The sequence below is a fragment of the Alosa alosa genome, chromosome 4, assembly GCF_017589495.1.
Source record: "Alosa alosa isolate M-15738 ecotype Scorff River chromosome 4, AALO_Geno_1.1, whole genome shotgun sequence".
NCBI lineage: Eukaryota > Metazoa > Chordata > Actinopteri > Clupeiformes > Clupeidae > Alosa > Alosa alosa.
Genome location: NC_063192.1, coordinates 20,594,750 through 20,619,738, shown reverse-complemented (window position 1 = coordinate 20,619,738; position 24,989 = coordinate 20,594,750). Strand labels below are relative to the sequence as shown.

General features: G+C 40.4%; 2 protein-coding genes across 6 annotated transcripts in view; one reads left to right on the top strand and one right to left on the bottom strand.

Annotated features, from left to right (window-relative positions):
• The window catches only part of LOC125292860 (protein kinase C and casein kinase substrate in neurons protein 1-like), a 40,348-nt gene extending 29,181 nt beyond the window's left edge, over positions 1–11,167 (top strand). For 3 of the 4 annotated variants that reach the window (XM_048240372.1, XM_048240371.1, XM_048240373.1), the window contains 7 exons: positions 40–275; positions 1,234–1,389; positions 4,412–4,587; positions 5,337–5,457; positions 5,588–5,721; positions 6,154–6,395; positions 7,651–11,167. In XM_048240372.1, coding sequence (XP_048096329.1) covers positions 40–275; positions 1,234–1,389; positions 4,412–4,587; positions 5,337–5,457; positions 5,588–5,721; positions 6,154–6,395; positions 7,651–7,760 — 1,175 coding nt within the window. In that variant the 3' untranslated portion in view covers positions 7,761–11,167. The remainder of the gene's footprint in view (positions 1–39; positions 276–1,233; positions 1,390–4,411; positions 4,588–5,336; positions 5,458–5,587; positions 5,722–6,153; positions 6,396–7,650) is intronic. The other variant, XM_048240374.1, reaches the window with a different exon arrangement.
• A 1,654-nt stretch (positions 11,168–12,821) lies between these two features.
• LOC125292862 (SAM pointed domain-containing Ets transcription factor) lies at positions 12,822–24,367 on the bottom strand. Of its 2 annotated transcripts, none has more exons than XM_048240375.1 (6): positions 23,906–24,367; positions 20,768–21,252; positions 18,441–18,638; positions 18,240–18,281; positions 14,019–14,153; positions 12,822–13,828 (listed from the first exon to the last, which is right to left on the bottom strand). In XM_048240375.1, the coding sequence occupies exons 2-6, from the start codon at positions 21,237–21,239 to the stop codon at positions 13,650–13,652; spliced, it is 1,026 nt and encodes a 341-aa protein (XP_048096332.1). In that variant the 5' UTR covers positions 21,240–21,252; positions 23,906–24,367; the 3' UTR covers positions 12,822–13,649. The 2 variants fall into 2 exon arrangements, with proteins under 2 accessions (XP_048096332.1, XP_048096333.1); XM_048240376.1 differs by having other exon boundaries at positions 20,768–21,247.
• Between the last annotated feature and the right edge of the window lie 622 nt (positions 24,368–24,989).

The following is a 24,989-nucleotide window of genomic DNA, read 5'->3' as shown; positions in this document are numbered from 1 at the left end:
TGAGATGCACCCTGTGTTGTGTGTGTTGTGCGGTACCAGGGCCTCAGTATGGCTCGGTAGAACGGGCCTGGCTGGCCGTCATGACGGAGGCCGAAAAGGTTGGTGACCTGCACCAGGAGGTAAAGAATGGCCTGCTGAACGAGGATGTGGAGAAGGTCAAGAACTGGCAGAAAGAAGCCTTCCACAAGCAGATGATGGGAGGCTTCAAGGAAACCAAAGAAGCAGAGGAAGGCTTCAAGAAGGCCCAGAAGCCATGGGCCAAGAAGTTCAAAGAGGTGAGATAAGAATGAGGAGGAAATGTCAGGAGGTGCTGTGGCAGCAACTGGTTAAAGCGCCCATACCATATTCCTGTGGGCACGTGCCCACGGGGACCCAGGTTCAAGTCTGACCCGGGTCATTTCCCAGTCCCATCCCATCTCTATCTCGCGTTTGCTTCCTGTCACTCTCTCTACTGTCCTGTCCGATTAAAGGCATAAAAAGCCTAAAAAATATTTTCAGGAAAAAAAAGCATAAGGAGGAATGTTGAAAGCAGCGTGAAACCTCAAAGGGTTATATTGAAGTCTGCCAATGTCACAAACAATTTATGCTCATAAGTAGTAAAGCAACATTGGGAAATAAAAAGGCATCATCGTTAACATGACCTTTAAGCACTTTAAGAAAGCATAACGTGCAGATAGATGTTGTGCGGCTCTGTAATTGCATTATGTCACAGTTGATTAGTGGTTGTTGAATTGATAGTTGTGGTAGCCACACATGTGTATGGACGTGGTGAGAGTCAGTGTGGTCGAGGGTAGCCATAAGTCTGTTTGCGTGGGCTGGCAGGAGGGGGGTATGGTGACGCAAGGCGGACTGCGTCCTCGCCGCTGGAGTCTTGCCTAATTGGGTTTAGTGAGCTGATTTCCAGATAGCCGCCACGACCCTGGCACTTCCTACTGAAATCGTTGACTGAAGTGAGTCCTCAGGAAAGACATTAACTCCAAGGTGATCCAGGGGAGAAGTAAAAGGCTGTGTTATTTTTTAAACTTAAAAAAAAGGATTGATGTGTCTTTTTTATTGCGGGTAAATAAAGTTGTCTTTTGAAAACAAAATGCCGAGCATGGTCATTTCAAACATTACAGTACCATTTCATGTATAATATTTTGTGCAATGTAATGTTGAAATTATATTACTTGCTCTGTGACTAGATAAGACTCTGAAGGCAGGCACTGTAATATTGTGTGTTTTTGACCACAGATGGAAACCGCTAAGAAGACCTACCACATGGCCTGCAAGGAGGAGAAGCTGGCTGCCACTCGGGAAGCCAACTGCAAGGCGGAGGCCTCAGTCACTCCCGACCAGCAGAAGAAGCTCCACGAGAAGGTGGAGAAGTGTAAACAGGATGTGCAAAAGGTGAGTGGCATTATGGGACGGGAGGGGAGATCAGAGAGTGAGACGTGGAGCTTCTGTGTGGCTGTTTACGAGGCTGTGGAGGTTACATCTACATTTACATTGCAGTGTTGTCGTTTAGCTGACGCTTTTGTCCAAAGCGACTTACAATAAAAAGAAACAATCAAGGTACATATTGAAAGTAATTGTGGTGAATAATTACTTAATATTAACTTAGACTGGCAAACGTCAGGAACACTCAGGAATCAGGTTTATTCTGTTACAAGCAGAGAGGGTAAAAATTGTCTATGGTCTATGTAGGCCATGGCACAGAGGCCATGGCCTCTGTTGGATCAACCTCTCCCTCTCTTCTTCAGTTCTCCATCTTGTTCTTCTGACAAACAATGCAAGTTAGTCACTTTTGTATGGGTTAAACAAAGAAAGAATTGGCGGCAAAACAAGCCCACGTGGTTGGTTCTCCAGATGGCATCAGACACACCTACTCACACCTACTTCACACCTATGCATTCTTATCTGAACAGCATGAGGAGAGATATCTTATATATCAGAAATATCACTTATAGAATGTTCCAAACATTCTCACAATCAAATCATTACAATCCTTGTACTGAGACTATTGCAATGATACCAAACATGAATATATTTACATTTCATGACACATGGATACATTATAGCAAGGTAACATCCTTTGTCTTGTGGATCTGATAGCCCTTGGAACCAGTACATTAGCATTTCATTGGGGGAGGGGAGGGTGTGTCTTGTTTAATGCCAAGAGGGGCCCCATGGCTAACTAAAACTAAGTAATTGAAACCCTAAAATTATTGCTATCAATATCAGTAAGAGATCAGGGAGGGAGAGTAGACCAGGGAGTGGGAGTATCGTAATTTCCCAACTATTGACCAAGGTTTTTTGCAAAATTTCTTAAACTTTGAGGTTAATACATGCGGGCAGGCTATACATGGGAATGCATTTCTTTACTCCCTTCTTCTTTATGATTAAATCACGGGTACAGTATTTTATTTTTATTTTTTTTAAATTAGCATAAAACACTGTCCTGTGGATTATACACAATGTGACTAATACCCAGGAAATTACTTAGACGTGAAAACCTTCGTGTGGCTGTTTACGAGGTTGTGGAGGTTCACTGCAGGTCTACAGGCTCATCTGACAAGATTTTTCCCCCATTTTCCTATGACTCCTAAGTTTTTGTTGTCAGATGCAAATCTTACAAAATGAACCTGCTTGTCTGTGTCACGTTCAGGTCTAGTTAGCTTATGTTATGTTTTTATATTAAACTTGAATTAGGTGAATTAGCCTGCTGGCCTGTTTCACACTCAGGTCTTTTTAGTCATTAATCAATGTGATTTGGAAGGAAAAGTGGAAGAGATAATCCCAAAGATTTGCCCCTCTATTTGGTGAGAGGAGAACTGGTGATGTGAGCCGCTTATAACTGTTAGCCGAGTTGCAAGAGTAAGGTGCTTACAAGGTGCTCCCTGACGCAAAGGATGTTAGGTGCTGTTAAGACCACAAGAGTTTAATTTGGGTTAATCTGCCAATTTTCTCTCCTTGTGTAATTATGAGAAAAAGATTACATATTTGCACCTCATGTCACAATATACAATGCTAATACTAATCAAAATACAAGCACCACAAAGCACCACAATTAATTTCTTGGAATTTCTATCATTTCTATAATGCATTTTGTTTGAAGAAAACAGGAAAACCCAACAAAACAAGTTTTTCTCGCATGACCTCTCACCAAATTATGTGCAGGCATTGCTGTGTAAGCTATTAGCTTAGGTAAGCTAAAGCTGAACTGCTGTCAGCCATTTTAACCTCAGCTTGCCTTTAAGTGCTTATATCGTGTGCTGGGATCAATAGTGTTACACAAGTGGCCTCTAAAGAGACATAGTAAGCTGTTAATTTACAGTAGTCTGACTTTGCCTCAGTGTAATAGTCAGAAAATGACACTGTGGTAGTAGACTGCATTAATATATTTATGATTGAGGTGATGTAATCAATTGTCCCACTGAATTATTAAGTAGTCATTAAAATGTCATATTTTTAAATGGCTCTTCTGTTCAGTTTTTTGGGGGGAGGGGGTGGTGGTGGTAATGTAGCCAGTTCTTCACACACATTAGTGTAATTGGTAGTCTACCTGTGTTAGTTTAATATTCAGCCCCAGCTTAATTTGTTCCTCTGGTAAATTTCGGACGAACATTTTCACAGACTCAGTGCCTTTGCTTTTGTAATTTCTAGGCCTAGTGTTGAAATCTCGACAACTGTAAATGATTCAATTAATGTTATTACGGCAGTGAGCTAAAATGATAATTAGTGCTAGTGTCTTTGACAGATAGGACTCTTTGCAGCTTGTCTATGTGGCTTTCTTTTGGCTTGTTGCCTATGTTGTTGTTCAATGGCAGCGACAAACGGTCACTGTCTAGGACCACCGAGCTGATAATCAGCAGGGTCGCCCATCACAAATTTGGACTGTCTTGTCCTTCCAGTGCTCTCCAGACTGCCAGTGAATTCTCCGTGTTGGTCAGTTATAAAGAACTTTGTTGGTGTTGCATTGTGAAGACACAGCTGTGCGCAGTTTTCACGCGGGTCATCTTTGCCCTTGGACATTTTCAGCCGGTTGGAAATTGGACTAATTTTATTTTTCATTTTTATTTATTTTATTTATTAATTTGTTTGTTGTATGTCTTGTATGTCTTGGTGTCACGGGTACGCTGGCGACTACGCCGCTCCGTCCGGCATCTATTGTCTTTGTTAGTCTGTGTCAATGACAATGTCTTATATGTGGAGCGCTTTGGGTTGCACTCTGTGCATGTTAAATGCGCTATACAAATAAATCTGACTTGACTTGACTTGACAAACATAAATCTGGCAATCAGGTCACATGATCATTACACTCAAGTGCATTATGGGAAATCAGCTATGTAAACCTTGTCCCTTTATCTCTCTCTCCCTCTCTCTCTCTCTTTCTCTTTTTTTTCTTTCTCTCCCTCTGTTTTTATCCAAGGCCAAGGAGAAGTATGATAAGTCCTTGGACGAGCTGAACAAGTGCACGCCTCAGTACATGGAGCAGATGGAACAGGTGTTTGACCAGTGTCAGCAGCATGAGGTCAAGAGACTCAACTTCCTCAAAGAGGTGCTGCTGGACATCAAGCGCCACCTCAACCTCACCGAGAACCAAAAGTGAGTTTGGTCACCGCCAGGTAGCACTCCAAACTGCTGCTCCGACTTGTGGAAATACTGTAGGTCAGGTGATATCCCGTACCCTGCAACTGCAAGTAAATGCAGATAAAACCCACACATCACTAGAAAAGCCTCCCAGGGAAGCACTAAGTGAATGGAATAGTTAGTGCATTCCCAGTCAGCACGGAACGTCATCTTGGAGACGTGTTTGAAAGGTCTGAGACGTCTTGTTAAGGTGTTCAAACGGTGTTTAGCAGCCGTATACCAGATGCACATGAATACATCATAATAGGACTTAAATCTCACTTCCGTAACACAAAGGTCTATAAATGTATTAAATATGCAGTTTTTGTAGAACTGAAACACACCTTGATAGTGAAAAAGCGCTGCCGCTTATCAAAATAAGACGTTCTAAATGGAACACAATGCATTTAAGCTGTTAAGATCTTAACAAGACATCTCAGATACATCTGCCAGATGAGCAAACGATCTCTAGAACACATGTTCCTGCTGTCCAGCAGACCTTTTGAATACGTCTCCACGATGTCTTACATACTTTCTGTACTGACTGGGTTGTTGGTTATAAATAATACTGATGTCATACTGAATACATGTCAGTATGTTTACAGTATGTATGTGTATGGATGTGTAACATGTCAGGAAGATACCATGATCTGCATGTGTTAAGTCATTAAAAACGGTATTGGTAGGATACTAATATTTTTTATTGCATGCTCTTCTCTTTACAGCTATGCCACAGTGTATCGGGAGCTTGAACGTACCATACTGGCAGCCAATTCGCAGGAGGACCTGAAGTGGTTCAGCAACAACCATGGTCCAGGCATGCACATGAACTGGCCAGCGTTTGAGGTATTGGATTCCCTGCCGTAGCAATGTGTTTTACAGGGCAAACAAGCTATACAAAAATAGACGTCAATATCTGTGAACGTTCAAAACATGTACTCCGTTCATGTTGAATAAAAAATGTATTGTGCTTAAGTTAACTGGGCCTTCACAGGAATATAATCCAGACGCCACCAACGCTGTGGCTAAGAGGGAGAAGAAGAAGCCTGATGGTGTTGCCCCAGCCACTCCGAGCACAGAACACGCTGGACAACCCGGAGACCGCGGCAGGTAAGACAAAACAAAGATAATAGTGCAAAAACAATGCACACTCAGAGCTAAAGCTGTATAATATTTGATCTTTTGTGGAAACTAAGAAAGATCCACCTTAAGATTGAATGCTGTGGAATGCTAAAAAGTTACTTGTAGAATGTCTAGAAATACAACATTTAATATGTAGTTGTTCCAGGTTTTAGATAAAATATTGCATTACAACTGGAGTCATTTAGTTGTCTGTTGTGTTATCATTCATTGTAACAGTTAAAATGATATACAAATATCTCAGGACAAAAGAAAGCAAAAGTGTATGATTTCTTCATCAAACAATTTCAATTTATTTATGGATCATGAATGATGATCTTATATTTATAATTTTTTAAATAAAACCTCAGAATGCTCATTAGCACTTTACGTGTGCTCCACATCTCCTCTCAATCCACTCAGTGTCAGTAGCTATGACAAGAACCAGGCCTACTCGACCGAGTGGTCCGATGACGAACAGCCCAACGCGTACTCGGGCAACGAGACTAACGGGGGCGGCAACTCCTTCGAGGACGACTCTGGCAGCGCGCGAGGCGGAGGCAGCGTCGGTGGTGGCATCGGTGGTGGCGGCGGCAGCGGTGTGCGCGTGCGAGCGCTCTACGACTATGATGGACAGGAGCAAGATGAGCTGAGCTTCAAAGCAGGTGCGGCTCATTAAGACAGCTCTCTCTCTCTCTCTCTCCCTCTCTCTCTCTCTCTCTCTCTCTCTCTTTCTTATCAAGCAGATCATGTGTCTCACTGCGTGTAGCATGGCACTGCCACTGTCAAAGCAGGTTTAGTACCCGCAGACTGACTACTAGCGCTAATAAAGTGAAACATCACTGCACTGTGGAGTGACTAAAAAAAAACTACATCATTAAATGGAGATGCACCTTGTTACTCTGAGAGGATGTCATTTGAATATTGTACAAATTCCAAATGTAGTCTGACAAGGGAGTGTGTGAGACAGTCTGTCTCATACTCTATTCATTGGCTTGGCACAGAGAGAATTGGCATCAAAATCCTCCTCAGAGGGGTCAATGCAGGCAGCTGTGATGGTGAATTGCAGTCCCGAGGCCGGGGCCATTGAGGGAGGCCAAATGAGCCACTGTGCAGCATAGCACTTACAAGGCTGGCCACAAAAAGGGGGCGGAAAGTGGGAGCAGGAAATGACCACCCATTTGCCCCCTGGTTCTCCAGAATAAAACCCTCATAGCGCGAGTTAGAGAAGGGAGGGCACAGATTGCCATGGTTAGCCTTATCAGACTGTTCTGTGCTTGTTTGTGTGTGCCACCTGGTGTTTATTAAGCCCAATTCACACCAAAGATTCGCGACGAGACGAAACCGTTGCAGAAAGGAGTTGCAGCGGTGTTAATTAAATGTTGCACGTCGTTGCCAGCTGTTGCAAGCCGTCGCAAAGCATTCACCATGTCTAGTCGCAGTTGCAAGGTTTTAGAACATTGCAGCAAGTTGCTAGTTTATAGAATGTTGCAGCTCATCTCATCGGGAATCTTTGGTGTGAATGGGGCTTTAGTCCATGTGGCCTCTCTCTGGCTGTGTCTAAAATGCACGCTAGCTTTGAGTTTAGTTTGTTGCCGGGCAAGTTTATATTTACATTTATTAATTTAGCAAATGCTTTTATCCAAAGTGACTTATATAATGTCAGTTATATTACAAGGCCCACTCTCTCCAGAGCAACTCCCACCACCCCAGTGAAACTGTGAAAACTGGATTCAACTATTGTTTGTGTCTCTTACTTGTGTCTTTTTTGTATCATGTTTGGAAGTACATCATGGGCAATGTCAGACCTTGTTTAGTCAGCATACCTCTCGAAACATACCAGTCTGATTCATTTATTTGAATTCATGATAGTATTAATGATGATGATGATGATGACATAATGCCCCTCTCTTCCCACAGGCGATGAACTCACCAAGATCGAAGAAGAGGACGACCAGGGCTGGTGCAGAGGTCGCCTCGACAGCGGCCGAACAGGCTTGTACCCGGCCAACTACGTGGAGGAGATGTAGTCCGCGACTGAGACAGTGCAAACCATGGGGAGCCCGCTCAGATTGTCCTTACAGAAGAGCACTGCGCCTAGCCAGAGACTTAGGAGCAACACATGTCTTGCCCAATCGATGTGTGAAGCAGTTTCATTCAAAATCTTAGTAACCTAAACACAAAAAAAGTCTAACTATCTATACAGTATATATTTATCCACTGGGGGGAATGCGCGCGGGAACGAAGGCATTTAACCAAGTGTTCATACTACTCACACATTAATATACATGCTACTTAAGCAGCTCCATAGTACTGTTATATGAATCCCACAAGCTGTGTGTTCCAATTGGATACACACAGCTCTCTGTAAGGGTTGATGCAACAGTACATTCTCTCACAGGTTATCATTAACTATCACAAGCAACATAGAGTAATAGCAGCCGTATACGTAACCCTAATGTGAGCTACAGTGGATGTGTAAGGATTTCAGTGATGACACATATCTTATGTAGTCTCGCCCACGCAGTGGCAGCCCATCTTCCATATGTTTCTATTTTTATTTTCCTATTTTTTTTTCTTTCTTCTGTTCTCGTGTGGTGTTCCCTCACTGGTGAAACGTGTGTGTTGCAGTGCTGTTTTCTGTCTCTTAACACTGGATTCTGGTTGCATAGTAGCATGCACTATGCAAGAGAATTGACTTGAATCATCAGGCCATCATCGCTTCAGGATGCTATGCTCACCACATCCACAAACTCAGATGGACGGGGGAGAGACGGACACATAAACGAGACTGTAACTGAACCCTGAAATCTTCAGGAAGTGGCAGGTGTGCATATTTCGTGGCATTCGTGTCTCTGTATGTCCTTTTATCATTTTCTATAGACCCTTTCAACAATAAAAACAAAAACAATGCTTGAACATTCTATTTGGGCCCCAATCTACTTCCTCTGCATTAAGATAACATATGGAATGTTAAAAAGGAAGTCTTGTGGGGCCAACTATGATGCTGATAATGGAACTCTCTTGAAAGGGTCTATATGCATATCACTATGATCCATGTCAAAGTATGTAAATGTTCGCATAGTTTTAATGCTAACATTCCTGTATTCAACTAATAAGTGTTGGGACTACAATATCACAAACATCTGATCCAATGGTACTACGCTACAAGATGAACTTTTGAGGCTGTGAAACAGTAGTATGGATATTTAGTTTGCCTATTGCCTCCTAGGCACTGCTGATGTGATTGCTAACAGCAGTGCATACTGTTAATTGCATGTTGAGGTGTTTCAGTGCTGTTTCGAGGTGCAAAGTTCAAGTCGTGGCTAAGTGTATTAAAGTGGTATCCTCCCTCATCTTCATCTGATGAATGTAGCCTGTTGTTGTCAGAGAGCAATGCTACAATAGCATTCTGGACTGATGGGACCAGGAGGCAACCTCATCCACTGTGACTGAACACTGAAAAAAAGTTTTTTGTTTGTTTTTGTTTGTGTGTGTGTGTGTGTGTGTGTGAGAGAGAGTGTATCATATGCAAGCGTGGCATGTTGGTCTTGTCTTTTCATTCCATGTTCTCTCTTTTTTTTCTTTCTCTTTTTCCTTCTCGTTCTCTGTCGCTCCCGTCGTGATGGCAGTGTTTGCTGATGATATTTGCTTGGGTGTCAGTAGAGCACTTCACACACTCTCTGACAAGCTCTTGCTCCATCAACACACACTTGAAACAGACCTCCTACTGAGCCACTGTAGTTTTATGTGTTTTTTTTTTCTACCTTACAACTTACAACAACCATATGCATCCGGTATCACAAAGATTAGCGCTGTTTCACGTGTAATGTTTAGTATAACACAGAGTGTGTTTCAGTGCACCAGAATATAACCTGGGATTACGAATCAGATGCTCTTGTGTGAAAGCACAGCCACTGCTTCTACAAGAGTACTGTTTGTGGTTCAGTGGTATCTATATACTGTATATCGGAGCTTTAAATATCTAGTTCTCTCCAAGCGCATCCAGTACCTACACCTGTAACTTAGTAGCTATGCTTCAAATGATGACCTGCAGTGACAGGTAATGCTACTGTGACTGCGGTAAGAAAAAAAAAACTAAAGAAAAAAAACAAAGAGCGATTTATTTAAATGCAACTACTCTCATTGCCAAAAGTGAGATTGAAAAACCTAAATCGCAAAAAGTGTGGGGCCAATGATGAGAAGTCATGCCGCCAAAACAAAGAAAAAGACAACAAAAACAAGAAGGAATATATCAAGAAAACAAACCACAGAAAAAAAAGCTTGCTGGGGAAATCGTGAGTGGTGTTGACTGGCGTGAGAAGTGAAAAGAAGGGATTAGAAGGACTCGAGGAGACTGGAGGTAACTTGAGAAAGGCCCATCACCAGCTCCCTGTGGTATGTCTTAGGTCATGCTGTCCAGCCTAGCAAAAAGAATCCATGACATTTATTGTTCAGATATCCCACGTCACCTGCACAGTATATATAACACATGCTGAATATGCATACAGTGCTCACATATATGGACATACACACACACACACACACACACATACACATACACTCACATATTCAGAAAGACATACAGGGCCATGCACAATGTCAAACTGTTACACATGAAAACTCACTTACACACACAAACACACACACACACAAGCTGTTGGGGAATATTTTTGGGATGAACAAACATCTTTATCATATCCAGTGTGTATGAGTTGTGTTTATGTAGACATAAAAAATAAATTAAAAAAATGCAAGTGATTGAACACAGATTTAAACAATAGTGTCATACTTGTAAATGTTATCAAAAAATCAATGAAAAAAGACATACTGTAACAATCAATAGGCACCATATTGTATTAATTTCATTTTGATTGGAATGGAATTGTCTATGTACCATACCTGTATAAACGCGTGTGGTTCACGCCGTCACATTTGTATATGATGATGTAATTTAAAGATTATATTCTATTGTAACTGTACAACTGTGTTGAGTAGAACATGATGACCTATGTAAGTTGAAACAGTGAAGAAAAAGTGTACATGTAAATGCTTTTTTTTGTTTTTCTTCCTTATGCACACTTATGAACAGATGACGGCTTATGTTGTGAAAACTCTATTTTAGCAGTCCTAGAAGATGTAGGTATGTTCATAGTTAGTGATGTAATTTGAATCTCCTAACTGGTGTAGTGCCTGTCCATCTCAATATAACATGACGTTCATTTAAATATGCATAAAGATCATGATGATTATGATTATGATGATGATTAAGGCATCGGTGATGATGACTATTATAATGATGATGATAGTAACAAGCAACCTGGATCTAAGTTGTTGTAGTGATGTCAATATTGCAATATTGGTTTGAGAAGGAAAACAAGTTTGTTGAGAAAACATGGGGTGTCATGTTACCTGTGTGATCATGTCTACCCACCCATACAGTGTCATGCTTGATTTATGAGACTTTTATGTATTTGTCCGTCTTCCATGTAATTTGACCCTCAATCAACCCCCCATCTAAAAATTACGGTTACAGTTACATTATCATGTTTGGATCAAATTGGCTGACTTCCACAGGGACAGTTCAGCCGTGGTTGACATATCAGATTGGCAGTCACTAAACACCCGGAAACTTTTTTCATCTTAAGAGTTACAGTAAGTTTTATCTGTCAGGGGGAGAGAGACCATGCACTCCAAAACTTCCTTGTCCCCAAAAACACTTGGTCTTGGTCACTGTAGAAAACATATAGCAATCAACAAACAGCATGGGTCATTTTATAATGTAATGGTTTTCATGTTAACAACAGGATACACAATTGAATTAATGTTATTTAAGGAACCCTGAGGTAGATTGTTACAAATCGGGTGGTGGTAGCGTAGTGGTTTACGGCTTCAACCGTTGTGCCCTCGAGCAAGTTGCTCCTCAAGATAAGGCGGTTAAGGTCACAGTTGACCACAAGGGGTCAGCAGTCAAGTCAAGTCAAGTCGGCTTTATTGTCAATTTCTTTACATGCACTGGTCATACAAAGATTTGAAATTTCGTTTCTTACTTTCCCATGCAGACATAGACAGACAATAAAAAATAAAAATATACAGACATACCACATACAGACATTAAAGTGTGAGACTGAAATATAGAACATATATCAAAATATAGAAATATAGAACATATATCAATCAGCAGTGAGAATGATTCACACAAGCTTGTCTCTACAGTGTAAAGAGGGTCTGGAGTTGACACACCATTACAAATGAGTGAAACAAGTGCAGAGAAATGACACCTGATTAAAGTTATTTATCTACACAATTAAACGTGGGCACGACAGCCATGCACTCTGACTCTGTTTCAATGTTTTATAAAGGAACGATAACATTTTGGCCAGGCCGACACGTTATCGTTCAATAAAAAAACATTGACATGGAGCCAGAGTGTGCAGTGTTTCTCTACCCTCTCTAAATGATTCACTAGTGGCTAGCACCTCGCCAGTAATTATTGGTGTGCATTACACTTACCTTGAAAAGAAACAACAATCTAAGCAAAAAATGTGCAAAAACAATATTAATTGTAGATAGTTTGCATTATGACATCTTGCTGGTTTAATTCGTCAACAGTGCATATTATTGGCTGATGAAACATGGTGCCATGTTAAAAAAAACAGTCTAGTCTTTGTTCATGAAAAGGGATTTTATTACAGTGTCTATGCAGTAAGAGAACAGTTCTGATGCAGTGGAAATGGCGAGCATCAGGAGAGAGTAAAAAAAACAGTGGGCACTGGACAGTTTAAAACTGATAAAAATTCAACAATAGGCCTAACACTTCCTATATGACACTGTGACTATGACTATTGCTGATGGTCCCAGATAATTTTTGATTTTATATTCTTAGTCTTCAATGTGAGTGCAGTGAGTTGCAATTTGATATAGTTATCAACCAATAACACGGAAAGGACTAGGCAAACATTGTGTTGTACGTGACTGAAATCCACAATTCAGGTTCAAGTGTTTTTGACTATGAAATAGTCAGTGGAATTATCCACAGGGAACAAAAGAGATACTATTCTTCACTTTTGGCTCAGTAATTTTGCATATCCTCCGGTAAACTTGACATTTAATCTGAGGAAACACCCTCCTCAAGGTAGGCTTCATGTATGATAGAATCAAACAATAACTATCCATGCCAAAACTGACTGAAAGGGCAAACACACACGCACACAAGCACACACACTGGGCGAGAAAGACGAAGGAAGGGAGTAGAGGAAGTGTTAAATGTGTGCCAAGACGTTTTAATCATTCGTTGCACACAATAAAAGCGAACCTGCGACTATTTGCACACATGCTTCTTTTTCCATAACATACATTCAGACTCTCATAGAAGCTGAATGGACGTAAGTCAGTGTTTGCTGTTCAACCGGACCATAAAGACATAAACCACCCTTAAAATAAATAAACCCAGCGAAAAAAAGATCTAAGGTGATCATATGGCGTAAGCCTGCTTCAAAATGTTCTTTTCACTTTCGTACACAGGACACAGACAGTTAATAGTCAAAACACAAGTTAACACCTAAGTCATACAAGAATTATAAAGGACCTATTTTATAAACAAAACATTGAAATGCTAGTAGAGAGAAATGTTACTTAAATCCTAGAAATAAAATATAATAAAAGTGAAGGCAGGATATGCAAATGAACAGGTCTGAAATACTGCTACTTCAGATACAGTCACCATGGTACCTGGACAGAAGGTTGTAGGCCTACCATGATCTTTGGGACAACATCGCCTTTTATGCTGAACATGTAACAGCAGAGAAGTGGTACGAAATGTAATTATTCAACATAATTTCATGAGGATGAGCTCTTTCAACACAGTTCACAGTTAGACATTGGTACTGAGTAGCAGTGGTTTCATCTGTCTCCATCCATCATACAGGTTGAACAAACTGATAGACCAGTCTTTGTGACACGTCGGGTTTCCTGATAATTCCCTTTTTATAGTACTGCCGAATTGAGCGGCTTAACTTGTCATAGTTCATTGCTGGACGGTTCTTCCTAATCCCCCAGAGTTTGGCCACATGTGCCGAATCCTCAATCTTGAAGATACCTGTTGATGACATCACCATGTTTAGGTTCAGATATCTCAGATGTTCTTACTTTGGGATATATTGCACTATTTCTGCATTCAAGTGTTCATTCATTTTTCACACACACACACACACACACAGAAAGAGAGACACATAGACACACACACACACACACAGGCACACACACACACATTGTTCCTTTTCACGCACCCTTCTCTTTGTTAAGCCAGCGAATGCACCGTCCATAGTTGTGTGGCTTGAGCAGCAGCTCCCTGAGGAACTGCCAGAGGTGAATGGGCTGTCCGGAGCAGCAGGAGTCGGCCTCTGAGCACAGCTCATCTGTTCCTGGAACAGTTCAGACAGACCACTGGTTAAAGGCTGCGCCCGGCCTTAGCAAAGCTGCACTGTTCCTCAGAGTGTGCGAAAGGACCACCTGTTACAGACTGACTGTCTGCCGTATTTTAATGACAGTGCATGAAAATGCACTGTTCTGTTATCCGAAGTCTTCTTCTTCTTCTTCTTCTTCTTATTCTTCCCACCAAATTTCTGCGTCTAATTCAGCTTCAACCGTTTAACGTAGAAACTTCGTTCAAACTTTGTAACGTAGGTCTTGAAAAGGAGACTCGAGGAATGTATTTTTCACTTTTGTAAACTTTATACTTTTTGAGATATTAATAAAAAACAAGCTGATTTTCCCCATAGACTTTGTATGGGGACTATGACATCATAATGGGCTAATTAACTTGATTTGCACCTGTAGCAACTTCCAGCTGCTCATCTAGGTCCCATCAAAAAGCTAGTTAAACTGATTGCACCTGTATCAACTGCTTTCTGCTCAATTAGGCCAACTCTCTCTGTGTATCTCCATTCTACAAGGATATAAGGCACATTCCATCCAACTTTCTATCCATTCATCCTCTTCAAACCATTCACTCATCTACCCATTAAACTATCCCATCAACATCCATTAAACAATCTGCCTATCAACATCCATTCAACTTTCTGTCTATCAACATCCATTACACACTCTATATATTTAACTTTTAAACTATATACTCTGTCTCAGGCTTTAAACATACAATCTGGCTCTACAGAGCCTGTTCAACTATTTCCTCTGCCCACAACTGTTTCAAAATAAATGTCCTCACTACAATAATTCACTATTAAAAAATTTAACTATTTAAACTACTCAACTATTTAACTGTTCAGCCATTTCAACTGTCAGTTGTTATCAACTATGACTTCTTCCAACTGTTATCAAATAAAAGTTTGTTTTGCATTTTATGTTAATATACAGTATGTTTATATTTTCATGCACTGGTAATTTCCTCGAAATTACATTTTCTAGTTATACACTGGAGAGATGTTAAATTCCTAGGGCTTGCCATAGGTAGGGGATTTTCCCACAGCAGCCAATCGACAATCGAGCCTGTTTACCGTCAAAAACAAAATCACTAACAAAGCACACTAATCACTAATCACTAATCACAACCTTCGAAAGCATTTCACAGGGGTTATCAAGCAGGCCCCTTTCTTCATCGGTGTTTGATTAAATTAGGCCCACGACACCTAAAAAGTGGTATCTGGCGTTTCCACAGCAAAGCTGCACTGTTCTTCACACCTGTTGCAAATGGACCGCGTGTGCTGTTCTTGAGACTGAAAAGGGACTGGTTGTTACGTTATAGCCTTAGCACTGAGCTTTCGGAACACAGATTTCACACTGAATATACACACCTAATTACAGTGCATGAAAATGCACTGTACTGTTCTTAATAGGCTTCTTCTTATTATTACAGTGCATGAAAATGCACTGTTCTGTTATCCGAAGTCTTCTTCTTATTACAGTGCATGAAAATGCACTGTACTGTTATTCCAAGGCTTTTTCTTCTTCTTCTTATTCTTCTTCTTCTAACGCAGTTAATGCAGCTTAAACCGTTTAACGTAGAAACTTCATTCAAACTATGTTACGTAGGTCTTACTTAGGACATGTGGGCTTTGTATTTTTCAACTTTGTAACTTTTATACTTTTTAAACTATTAATTAAAAACTAGTCAAAATTTCCCCATAGACTTAACATGGGCTGATGACATCACAATAGAGCCGTTAAGCAATTAGAATCCTATGGCAGGTGTTCGGGCCACCTGGACCAACTGCCAGTCTCAGGCTTTAAGCATACAAACTGGCCCTATTAAGACTACACATCCTGTTCAACTGCTTCCTCTGCCAAAAACTGTTTCAAAATAAAAGTCCTCACTACAATATTTCACTGTTAAACAATTTAACCCTTTAAACTACTGAACTTTTAACTGTTCAGCCATTGTAACTGTTACTTGTCATCAACTATGACTCCTACCCACTGTAGCTAGTTAGCTAAGTTAGCTAAGTCACATGGTTAGCATAGTTAGCATGCTAGCATGTTAGCATCTTAATTAGCATTTTTAGCAAAACTGCTTAAATGATTGATTAATTAGCTAAGTCACATGGTTAAGATAGTTAGCATGTAAGATGTTAAGACGCTTGGCCAAGCATTTTTAACAAAACTGCTAAAAAATGATTAGCTAAGTTAGCTAAGTAACATGGTTAAGATAGTTAAGATGCTAGTTAGAACAATTTTAGGAAAACTGCTAAAAATGATTAGCTAAGTTAGCTAAGTCACATGGTTAAGATAGTTAGCGTCTTTAAAGCTAAAGATTTTTAAGCAAAACTGCTTAAAATGATTAGCTAAGTCACATGGTTAGCATAGTTAGCATGCTAACATGTTAGCATCTTAGTTAGCATTTTAGCAAAACTGCTTAAAATGATTAGCTATGTCAGCTAAGTAACATGGTTAAAGATAGTTAGCATAATTAGCATGTTAACATGCTACAGTTAGCATAACTGCTAAAAATAATTAGCTAAGTTAGCTAAGTCACATGGTTAGCATACTTAGCATTTTAACATTGTTAGCATGCTAGTTAGCATAGTAACTTGGTTAACATTATTATCTTTGTTAATATAGTTAGCATAACTGCTAGCAAACATTAGAGCCATTCCAAGTGTCAGTTATCGTCAACTATCTACCTAAATTATTTAACCATTTAAACTATCCACTTATTTAACCGTTCAATCATTCCAACTATATTAAACCTTATCTACCTCGCAAATAATTTAACCATATAAACTATCCACCTATTTAACTGTTAAGTCATTCCAACTATATTAAACCTACCTAGCTAGCAACCAATATAGTTTGTTTTTACTCTGTATGATATTTTACATCATATTTTTGCATTTTCATGCACTGTATTTCCTTCAGGAAATGCTTTTCTAGTATTTATCTGCTCTAGTATCAGACAATTACAGCCAGGGCAAGTACAGACAAGTGAAATAAGTGGTGGAGTATATAGCCTATCAACACTGATAAGCAGTGATACATTTTATGTGACATGCACACGGTTAATGTAAATCTGGAAAATATCTGGAAAAATATTTACTTAAAAGGCACACAATTGATTGGGTATAAATTGATTGTACCCAACATTGAGCCCAGCATTGTTGCTCTAGTGGAGCAATTTGCCATGTACATGGGTTAATGATTCATCCCATTAATGATTCCATGATTCAAATGTTGAATTTCTTCCAGTGACCAGGAAGTCTACACTTCTCATCATTGTGAGTTGTTTCCTCATCTCAAGCCCTTACCAACACTGCCTGCTATGGAAGTAGCATTAATTAGCGCTCAATGCACAACGTCATAAACAAAATGGTGTTGACATTGAAACTGACTAGATAGCGAAGGACTTCCTTATAACACTGTGAGCAGTGACATTTTCTGCTCTTGTCGTGGGGATATCGGATTGGTTTCACAGCTGGTGGGTATAAACCATGTGCAGTGAGGATGTTAATGGCTTTATACCTTCCTGGGTAGTAGACAGGGGATAATATGCATAGGCCCTTCATGAATTGCCCCTTCATGAATATGTTTCTCAGGAGACACTAGACCTTAAAGGGCTTGTTTTTGGAATTCGCCTTTAATGGCATCATAAGAAGAGTTTGATTCCAAAACACTATATCTCCATTTTTCCAAGTCATGTGTATTTCAGGAAATATCAATACAATTGCAGTTGTGTTGTTTTCATTGAGTAAAGATAAATGTAGTAACAATAACCCAATTACACTTCCACTAAAATTATCCTTTTTATCCACTTTCCACAAAAAAATGATTCATGAAAATTCATTAAAATGGAGGAAATACCGTTTTGGAACCAAACTCTTTATAAGCTTTGCCACCTTCTACCATTTCTTTATGTTAATCCTTACCATAACCTAGATTAAGAGCTGATACAATATATCAATTATAGTGCTTTTTAATCAGCTGTTACTTCAACAACAACATTAACGACACAATAGTACAATGAATTTGGTGCTTTGGGGAAAAGTAAATGATCTTACCAACGTGATTATAACCAGGGGATCGTTCCTTCATCCAAGCAGCTAAAAAAATAATGCAGAGGAAAGTCAATGTGGGTGGGAAAGTCATGCCATGCGCCACTGACACTGAAACAGCATCAGTCTTTGATGAGCTTGACATTCTCATGCCCATTCATAACTTGGCACAAGTTGGCATGAATCATCATACAAAACAGTATATACCTGACTTCCAGATGTCGAGGTGGGCGTGCAGCACATCGCCGCACTGCGGTGACCGGTGCTTGAAGTCGTGCTCACTCATCACACAGAGGTCCTTGCCCACGAGCTCTTGGAAGGCCTTTCCCACCTGAGGCAGCCGGTACAGGTGCTCGGTCCACAGCAGCCATTTCTGGACGTTCCCCGAGCTCCAATCCATAGGGTCTGCGAAGGAAGGCCACAGGTAATTTTACACACTTCTCTAACAAACACTGACAAACAAAAATGAGTGAGCAGCTAGCATGACGCCTTTTTAATGTACCTGTGTGCCAGTCTCATCTGGCCAGCCCGCAAAATATTTTCTGCAGGCGCAATTGGCTCTCTGTTGCTCTGGTCAAATCCCACACTAAACAAGCTAGGCCTCGACCCCATTTAAAGCTCTCTCGTATCAGTTCTTTGAACACAGACACAGGCAGGCATGCCACATGGACAAGTTTTCATTTCACCACCACCCCTACATACACACACACACACAAACACACACACACACACACAAACACACACACCTTGAAAAGTGAAGACAGCGGCTATTAGATTGAGAGTCAAAATATGATTGTAAAGAATGATATTTCAGCATAATGGAGTGTTTGTCTCTCAACGTGAGACTCTCACCTGAAGGCAAGTGAGTGAGTGTGTGAACAGGTGAAAAGTCAACAGAGCCATTTGCACAGGGTGGGGTGGCTGAGGGCTGTTGTCTTCAGCCACACACACATTCTGCGGAATTAAGAAAGGGCTTAGCAGTCCTTGCCACCGAAGCCTCAAATGAGCAGCAGAAATGACCTGACAAATATTTGTTACAGACATCACCTCCAGGACCACTGTGGGGCTATTTGCAAAATAGTTTGTTTTGAATAAGAGCAAATGTCAGTTAGACCACACAAGAAAAGGTCAATGTCATGTTATGTCAATAAGCTGGTTCACCCCGAGAGCCAATGCTTCCTACTCATGATCCACAATCCCAAAATTGACCTAGGACAAAAACTGTTTGAAAATGTTTTCTGAAATCTAGCATCCAGACAAAACATGTTTGTTTTTTATGTTGAATATGAATGTGTTATTTAAAAGTTACAACTATTAATATTAAAGTGATAAATAATGAACAAAAAGAGCAAATTCTGTGAAAACATGCCACAAACATGAATAACATGTGCACAGCATTAGAAGAACAGGCTAATATACTGGTAAAGTGGCTAGTGGACAGACAGTTCACCACCTCCATGTCTTGAACTGTCTGTCCACTAGCCACTTTACCATTGTCTTCTGCCTCACTGTTTGTGTTTGTTCACCCACTATGTGGGTACTGTTTTTTAGAATTGATTTAATATTTATATTTTAGTATATTTAGTATATTCTTTATCTTCTACAGTCCTTATTGCTTAGTTGTGTTATATACTTTTAATTACTTTTTCTGCTGTTAGTGAATGTGTGTGTGTATGTTGTCTGTATGCTACTGTGACCTTAAATTTCCCCTAGGGATCAATAAAGTATCTATCTATCTATCTATCTATCATATATTGTAACATTGTGGCTGGCTTTGCTTAGTCGGTCTACAGAGACCAAAAAAGGTTGTTGCACCGCGCTCCTGGAGTCACGTCTGATGTTTCACGGGAGAGGACCGATCACATGGAGAAGGAGAAGGTTCACCGGAGCACACTGAGATGGCTTAAATTTATTTTATTTTGGTGCAGCAATTGACTAACATTTCGACACGTCTGTGTCTTCGTCAAAAGTCCATGGGGTCAGATGGTATCTCCCATGGATTCTGACGAAGACACAGACGTGTCGAAACGTTAGTCAATTGCTGCACCAAAATAAAAAAAATTTAAGCCATCTCTGTGTGCTCAGTCTACAGAGAGTTAGACTCATATGCCATATCTACTAGAACCAACAGAGGTGTTTTTAATCAATTAAGCTCTTTGTGAAATCAAACACATATTACACATCATGTCTATACATTACATGTCATCATTGTAGGTTTCCCTAGGGTTATGGTTGGGGTTAGGTTGGCGTTTGAGTACATTTACACCAACATTTATACCAACAGAAAAACAGAAAACAGAAAGTTGTTTTTATCATTCATATCGGTTACATTAACTTCCCTGAGCCAAGGCTTTCTAATGAGGAGACACAGCACTCCAAAAATCCTCCATAGAAATGCATGGGGTTAGTTTGTAACACCAATATAGCAGTTGTCTACACATATCCTGCCCCTTCCAAGGCAAAAAAGACGACATGGCTAAGGCCTGTGATGTATTGGTGCCTGTAGTGGTGTAGAAGTGTCTGATGCACTGTACCTGGAGTGATGTTGAGCAGCTTGCAGGCCATCTCGATGTCCTTTAGCACCTCTCCCACCACCAGACTCTGCACTTGCTCCAGGCAGCGCTCTTCCACCTGTCCCTCCAGCTCGGGTGAGAGCCCCCCCAGGCCCCCCTGGCTGTCGATCACTGGGCACTGCTCCGGCTCCTTGCTGCGGGCGGCCTCGTCGTCCAGGTCGTGATTGTGGTTGTCGTGGTCGCGGATGCATGGCACTAGGGGGCTGGCCACCTCGGCACGCTTCAGGAGCCAGGCCGTGTCCTCGGTGAGGTACATGTCGAGACGGGACAGGTAGACCCCCGGCAGGCCACGCTCAGGCATGCTGGGAAGGCCGCGCGGAGGCTTCAGGTCCTCCATGTTGGCCCATGAGTCGGTTGGGCAAGGGCTGAACCCCGTGAAGTCATAAGGCAGGTGCAGAGTGCCGGCAACTAGGTCATGAGCTGGACTTCCCATTGTCTTCTCTGCTCTTGATGGAGAAAGCAGAAAGCACACTTCATTAGTTTTCTATTACTATACAGTTCTATATACTAATTTAGATAGATAGATAGATAGATAGATAGATAGATAGATAGATGCTTTATTGATCCCCAAGGGGAAATTCAAGTTAGCCACTATGGATAGAGCTGTAGAATATAAATACCATATACACAGCACTAATTACTGTGGACCTGCACTATTAAAGATATTGAAAAATGTTTGGTAAAATATTTGATAATGTAACACTATTCACCATGGATATTATTATTTTGATGTCGCCTGTCTGTTTATTTGGCTGTCTAAGTCGTAGTTAGCCTGACGAGCCAGACCCACCGCTAGGGTGCGTCTCGATTTCTATGTGTTGTTCGGCCCAAAGAATAACCTCAAAAAATATGGTAAGGATCCGAAATACTGTGTGGATCCACAAATGTAGTTTCAGTTTTGTTAAAATTGTGAGATAAGACATACAGCATTAAGCCTTAACAGACGTCTGTGCATTCCAAGTACCTTCATAGTTCCTTATAGGTATGGACTTATAGGCTTGTATGCTTAGGCTTGTATGCTTTTGTAAAATAAATAGTTACAAAATATTACAAAATATTGCTATTTTCGGAGAGAGAGAGTGAAAGAGAGAGATAGAGAGAGAGAGACCTTTAACCTTACTTGAAAAACTGCCAGTCCTTATGATATAACTGACTGGGCCAGTCATCTTAATCTATGCTCTGGCTATGTCAATGGACACAGTATTAATCATGAGCATGAGACAAAAGACATGAGAACAAAAAGAACAGGACGGTTATTTCTCTGTTTGTGATATATGTCTTTAGTTACATGGCAGTGTTCATTAATCCACCTGAAGGAAAACTTTCCCTCTTTGTTTCAAACCACGTCAGAGATGACGCCAGGGCCATCATTTTTCCACTGCCATGACCTCATGAAATGAACTCTGGGTTAAAACAATGTTCATCCATAGCTTCACACAGGCCTGTTTGCCATGTCACGATTAGATTCGAGCAGAAAACGGAAAGCGACTAACGCAGTGCAAAACCCTCTACTTATAATCCTCTGTGTGTTCTGAGGTAAAACGCTTAGTCTTTTTCATAGTGCCGTGGGCAATGTGTTTGTAGAGAGGGGTGTGACTATTTGCAATTGCTGAGAAGTTTTGCTTTCATCTTTCTTTTGGGGACTGATGAATGATTACATCTCATGGGAAAGAAATGATGCATGTCTGCTAAGAATGACTAAAGACATTTACCAAGAGTGTTTTCCAGTTTTAAAAAAATATCATCTAGATGTTATTGGACTTGACAGCAATTCATGAGATTACAGTAAGAAGCAAACTGAACTTGTTGTGTGTTTGTTGTGTATCTTGTACCCTCATTTACAGAAATGTAAGAAAGATATATGAATAAAGAATATTAATTAAAAAAAATAAGATAAATAAAATAACTGCATTTATACCCACATCATGTTTTGTCTCCTACTTAAAGGAATTTGCTTAAAGATTCATAAGATATTTGAAAGTCATCATTAAACCATTTCATTAACACTAAGCCTTAAAATTGCTCAAATCTAAATATATCCAGTGGTTTACACATATAAGAATATGCAGTCATACAGATAACGGATATTACTTATCAGTCAACATCACTGTATCTGTCAACCACTATTCATTGTTTCCAAATGACATCAAATGGGTGGGTTTGATATTCGAATGGACTCACAGGCACACCTATGCATTTATTTCTTATTTTAGCAATTATTATTTCTTTGTTTCTGTTTTCTGTGTTTTGTTTAAAGATTTGAATGTCCTATACTAGTGTATATTTTGACACCCACACAGACACCCACACACACACACACAGACACAGACACATGCACACACACACACACACACACGTGTGCAAACACACACACACACACACACACACACACACACACACACACACACACACAGACAGACACAGTGCACACACACACACACACACACACACACACCAGTCCATACATCCCATCACAATGACAGTGAGTGGCTGGCACAAACACAGTGACTGACTGCTGACAGCCTTAATCCCTCTGGCCATTTAGTAAATAGTGTTTGTCTAGTCAAATCATAAAATCAGATAGTGATCTTCGGATAAAAAAAAGAAAGTTCACTTTCACTAATCACTAATGTCAACAGTAAAAGGTGTTCAATAACCACACAGAGAGCTTATCTGTGCTATCTTAAAACAATAAGGGTCTAAGAAATTTGATCCAGTACCAGAAGTTCCTTTAAAGATATTATCAGTTCAGTTATGTCTCATTAAAGCTATATGTGGTTGAGGATTAATGGTTAATTTGAAGTACTAAGGAAATAAACCGCAAAAACCGCCTCAAAACAACAACCACCTACGGATAAAATCACCTGTCAAAAAGGGATTAAATGTTAAAGATGTATAATGTGAAACAAGGGAAATGAAAATACTGAAGATGTATAATGTACCTACATAGTATGAAAATCTAAGTGAGAAATATGCAAGTCGCTTTGGATAAAACGTGTGCTAACTGAATAAATATAAACGTATTTAAAATGTAAATAAATCATATACATATAATATATATACAGTCAGATAGAGTTGAACTGGTGCATCTGTTGTTACCTGATTAGAAGTTCAAATTCCTGGATGTGGATTGCTGGGGTATTGATGGTCCGTTTGTCGGTTGGACAAGGTGAAGACCGACCCAAAACTCTCTCACTTTTGTTGGTGCTGGTTCTGGTGGAGAAGATGAGACATGCCACCCTTCTTTCCCAGTCTGGGGTGGGGGTTCCTTGGTACCCCGATAGAGTTCACTGTGTGATCAGGCTCTTGTTAGGCTCCTGGTGGTTCCTGCCAGGGATCCTCAGTCTTCTTTCTCCGTCTTACCGACGTCCAAAACACCTGGGGGAAAAAAACTCAACCTGCGAGACAATTTCAGGGACCTCGCTGGAGGAGGTTGGGTGGACTTTCGGTGCAGTTTGCCTTTACCTGAGGTATAAGTGACCAGGGCACTTAGAGAAGCTCATATTCTTATCAGTACAACAATTCCCAGCCAGGCATTTGTGGCAGGAGAGGGCGTGTTGTGTGAGCATGTGTGAAGGAATAACTGTCACCACACAGTCCTTAAGACACATTTATAGGGACGCCTTGTTTACTTGTGGCAAATGACCGTGCCAGCGTGAGTAGGTGTGTGCAGAACACACAGGTGTGTAGGCGTAAATGTGTGCCTCTTTGTGTGTGTGTGTGTGTGTGTGTGTGTGTGTGTGTGTGTGAGAGAGAGAGAGAGACAGAGACAGAGAGAGAGAGAGAGAGAGAGAGAGAGAGAGAGAGAGAGAGAGAGAGAGAGAGAGAGAGAGAGATTTTCACTTTTAACATATACATTTTAGGGCAGACAGTCAATTTTATATTAAAATATTAAGGATTAAAAGATAATTCTACCCTGTATATAATGAATGTATAAGTGCACAGTCCACATGGAACAAAATTATTAGTCTTTTGTGACAAAAAACAACTAGTTTTCATCTTAGTGAACAGAAAGGGAATGTTACACATCATGACTTGAAATGTCACACTTAGCACTGCAGTGTTTCCCATACATTGACTTACTTGTGGCGGCCCATCACAATATCAACTTTGACCACCACACAATGATTTGCCATGTTGTACTATTTAAATTGGATGAAATCCTTTCATTGTAGAGCTATGG

Bases quoted from the DNA above. Each gene is read 5' to 3' on its own strand.
- LOC125292862 (XM_048240375.1), bottom strand. From the start codon at position 21,239: ATGGGAAGTCCAGCTCATGACCTAGTTGCCGGCACTCTGCACCTGCCT. The intron at 18,639-20,767 runs GTACAGTGCATC...CTTCCTTCGCAG, and splicing joins GCTGCTCAACATCACTCCAG to ACCCTATGGATTGGAGCTCG. The intron at 14,154-18,239 runs GTAAGATCATTT...GAACTGTTCCAG, and splicing joins CCCTGGTTATAATCACGTTG to GAACAGATGAGCTGTGCTCA.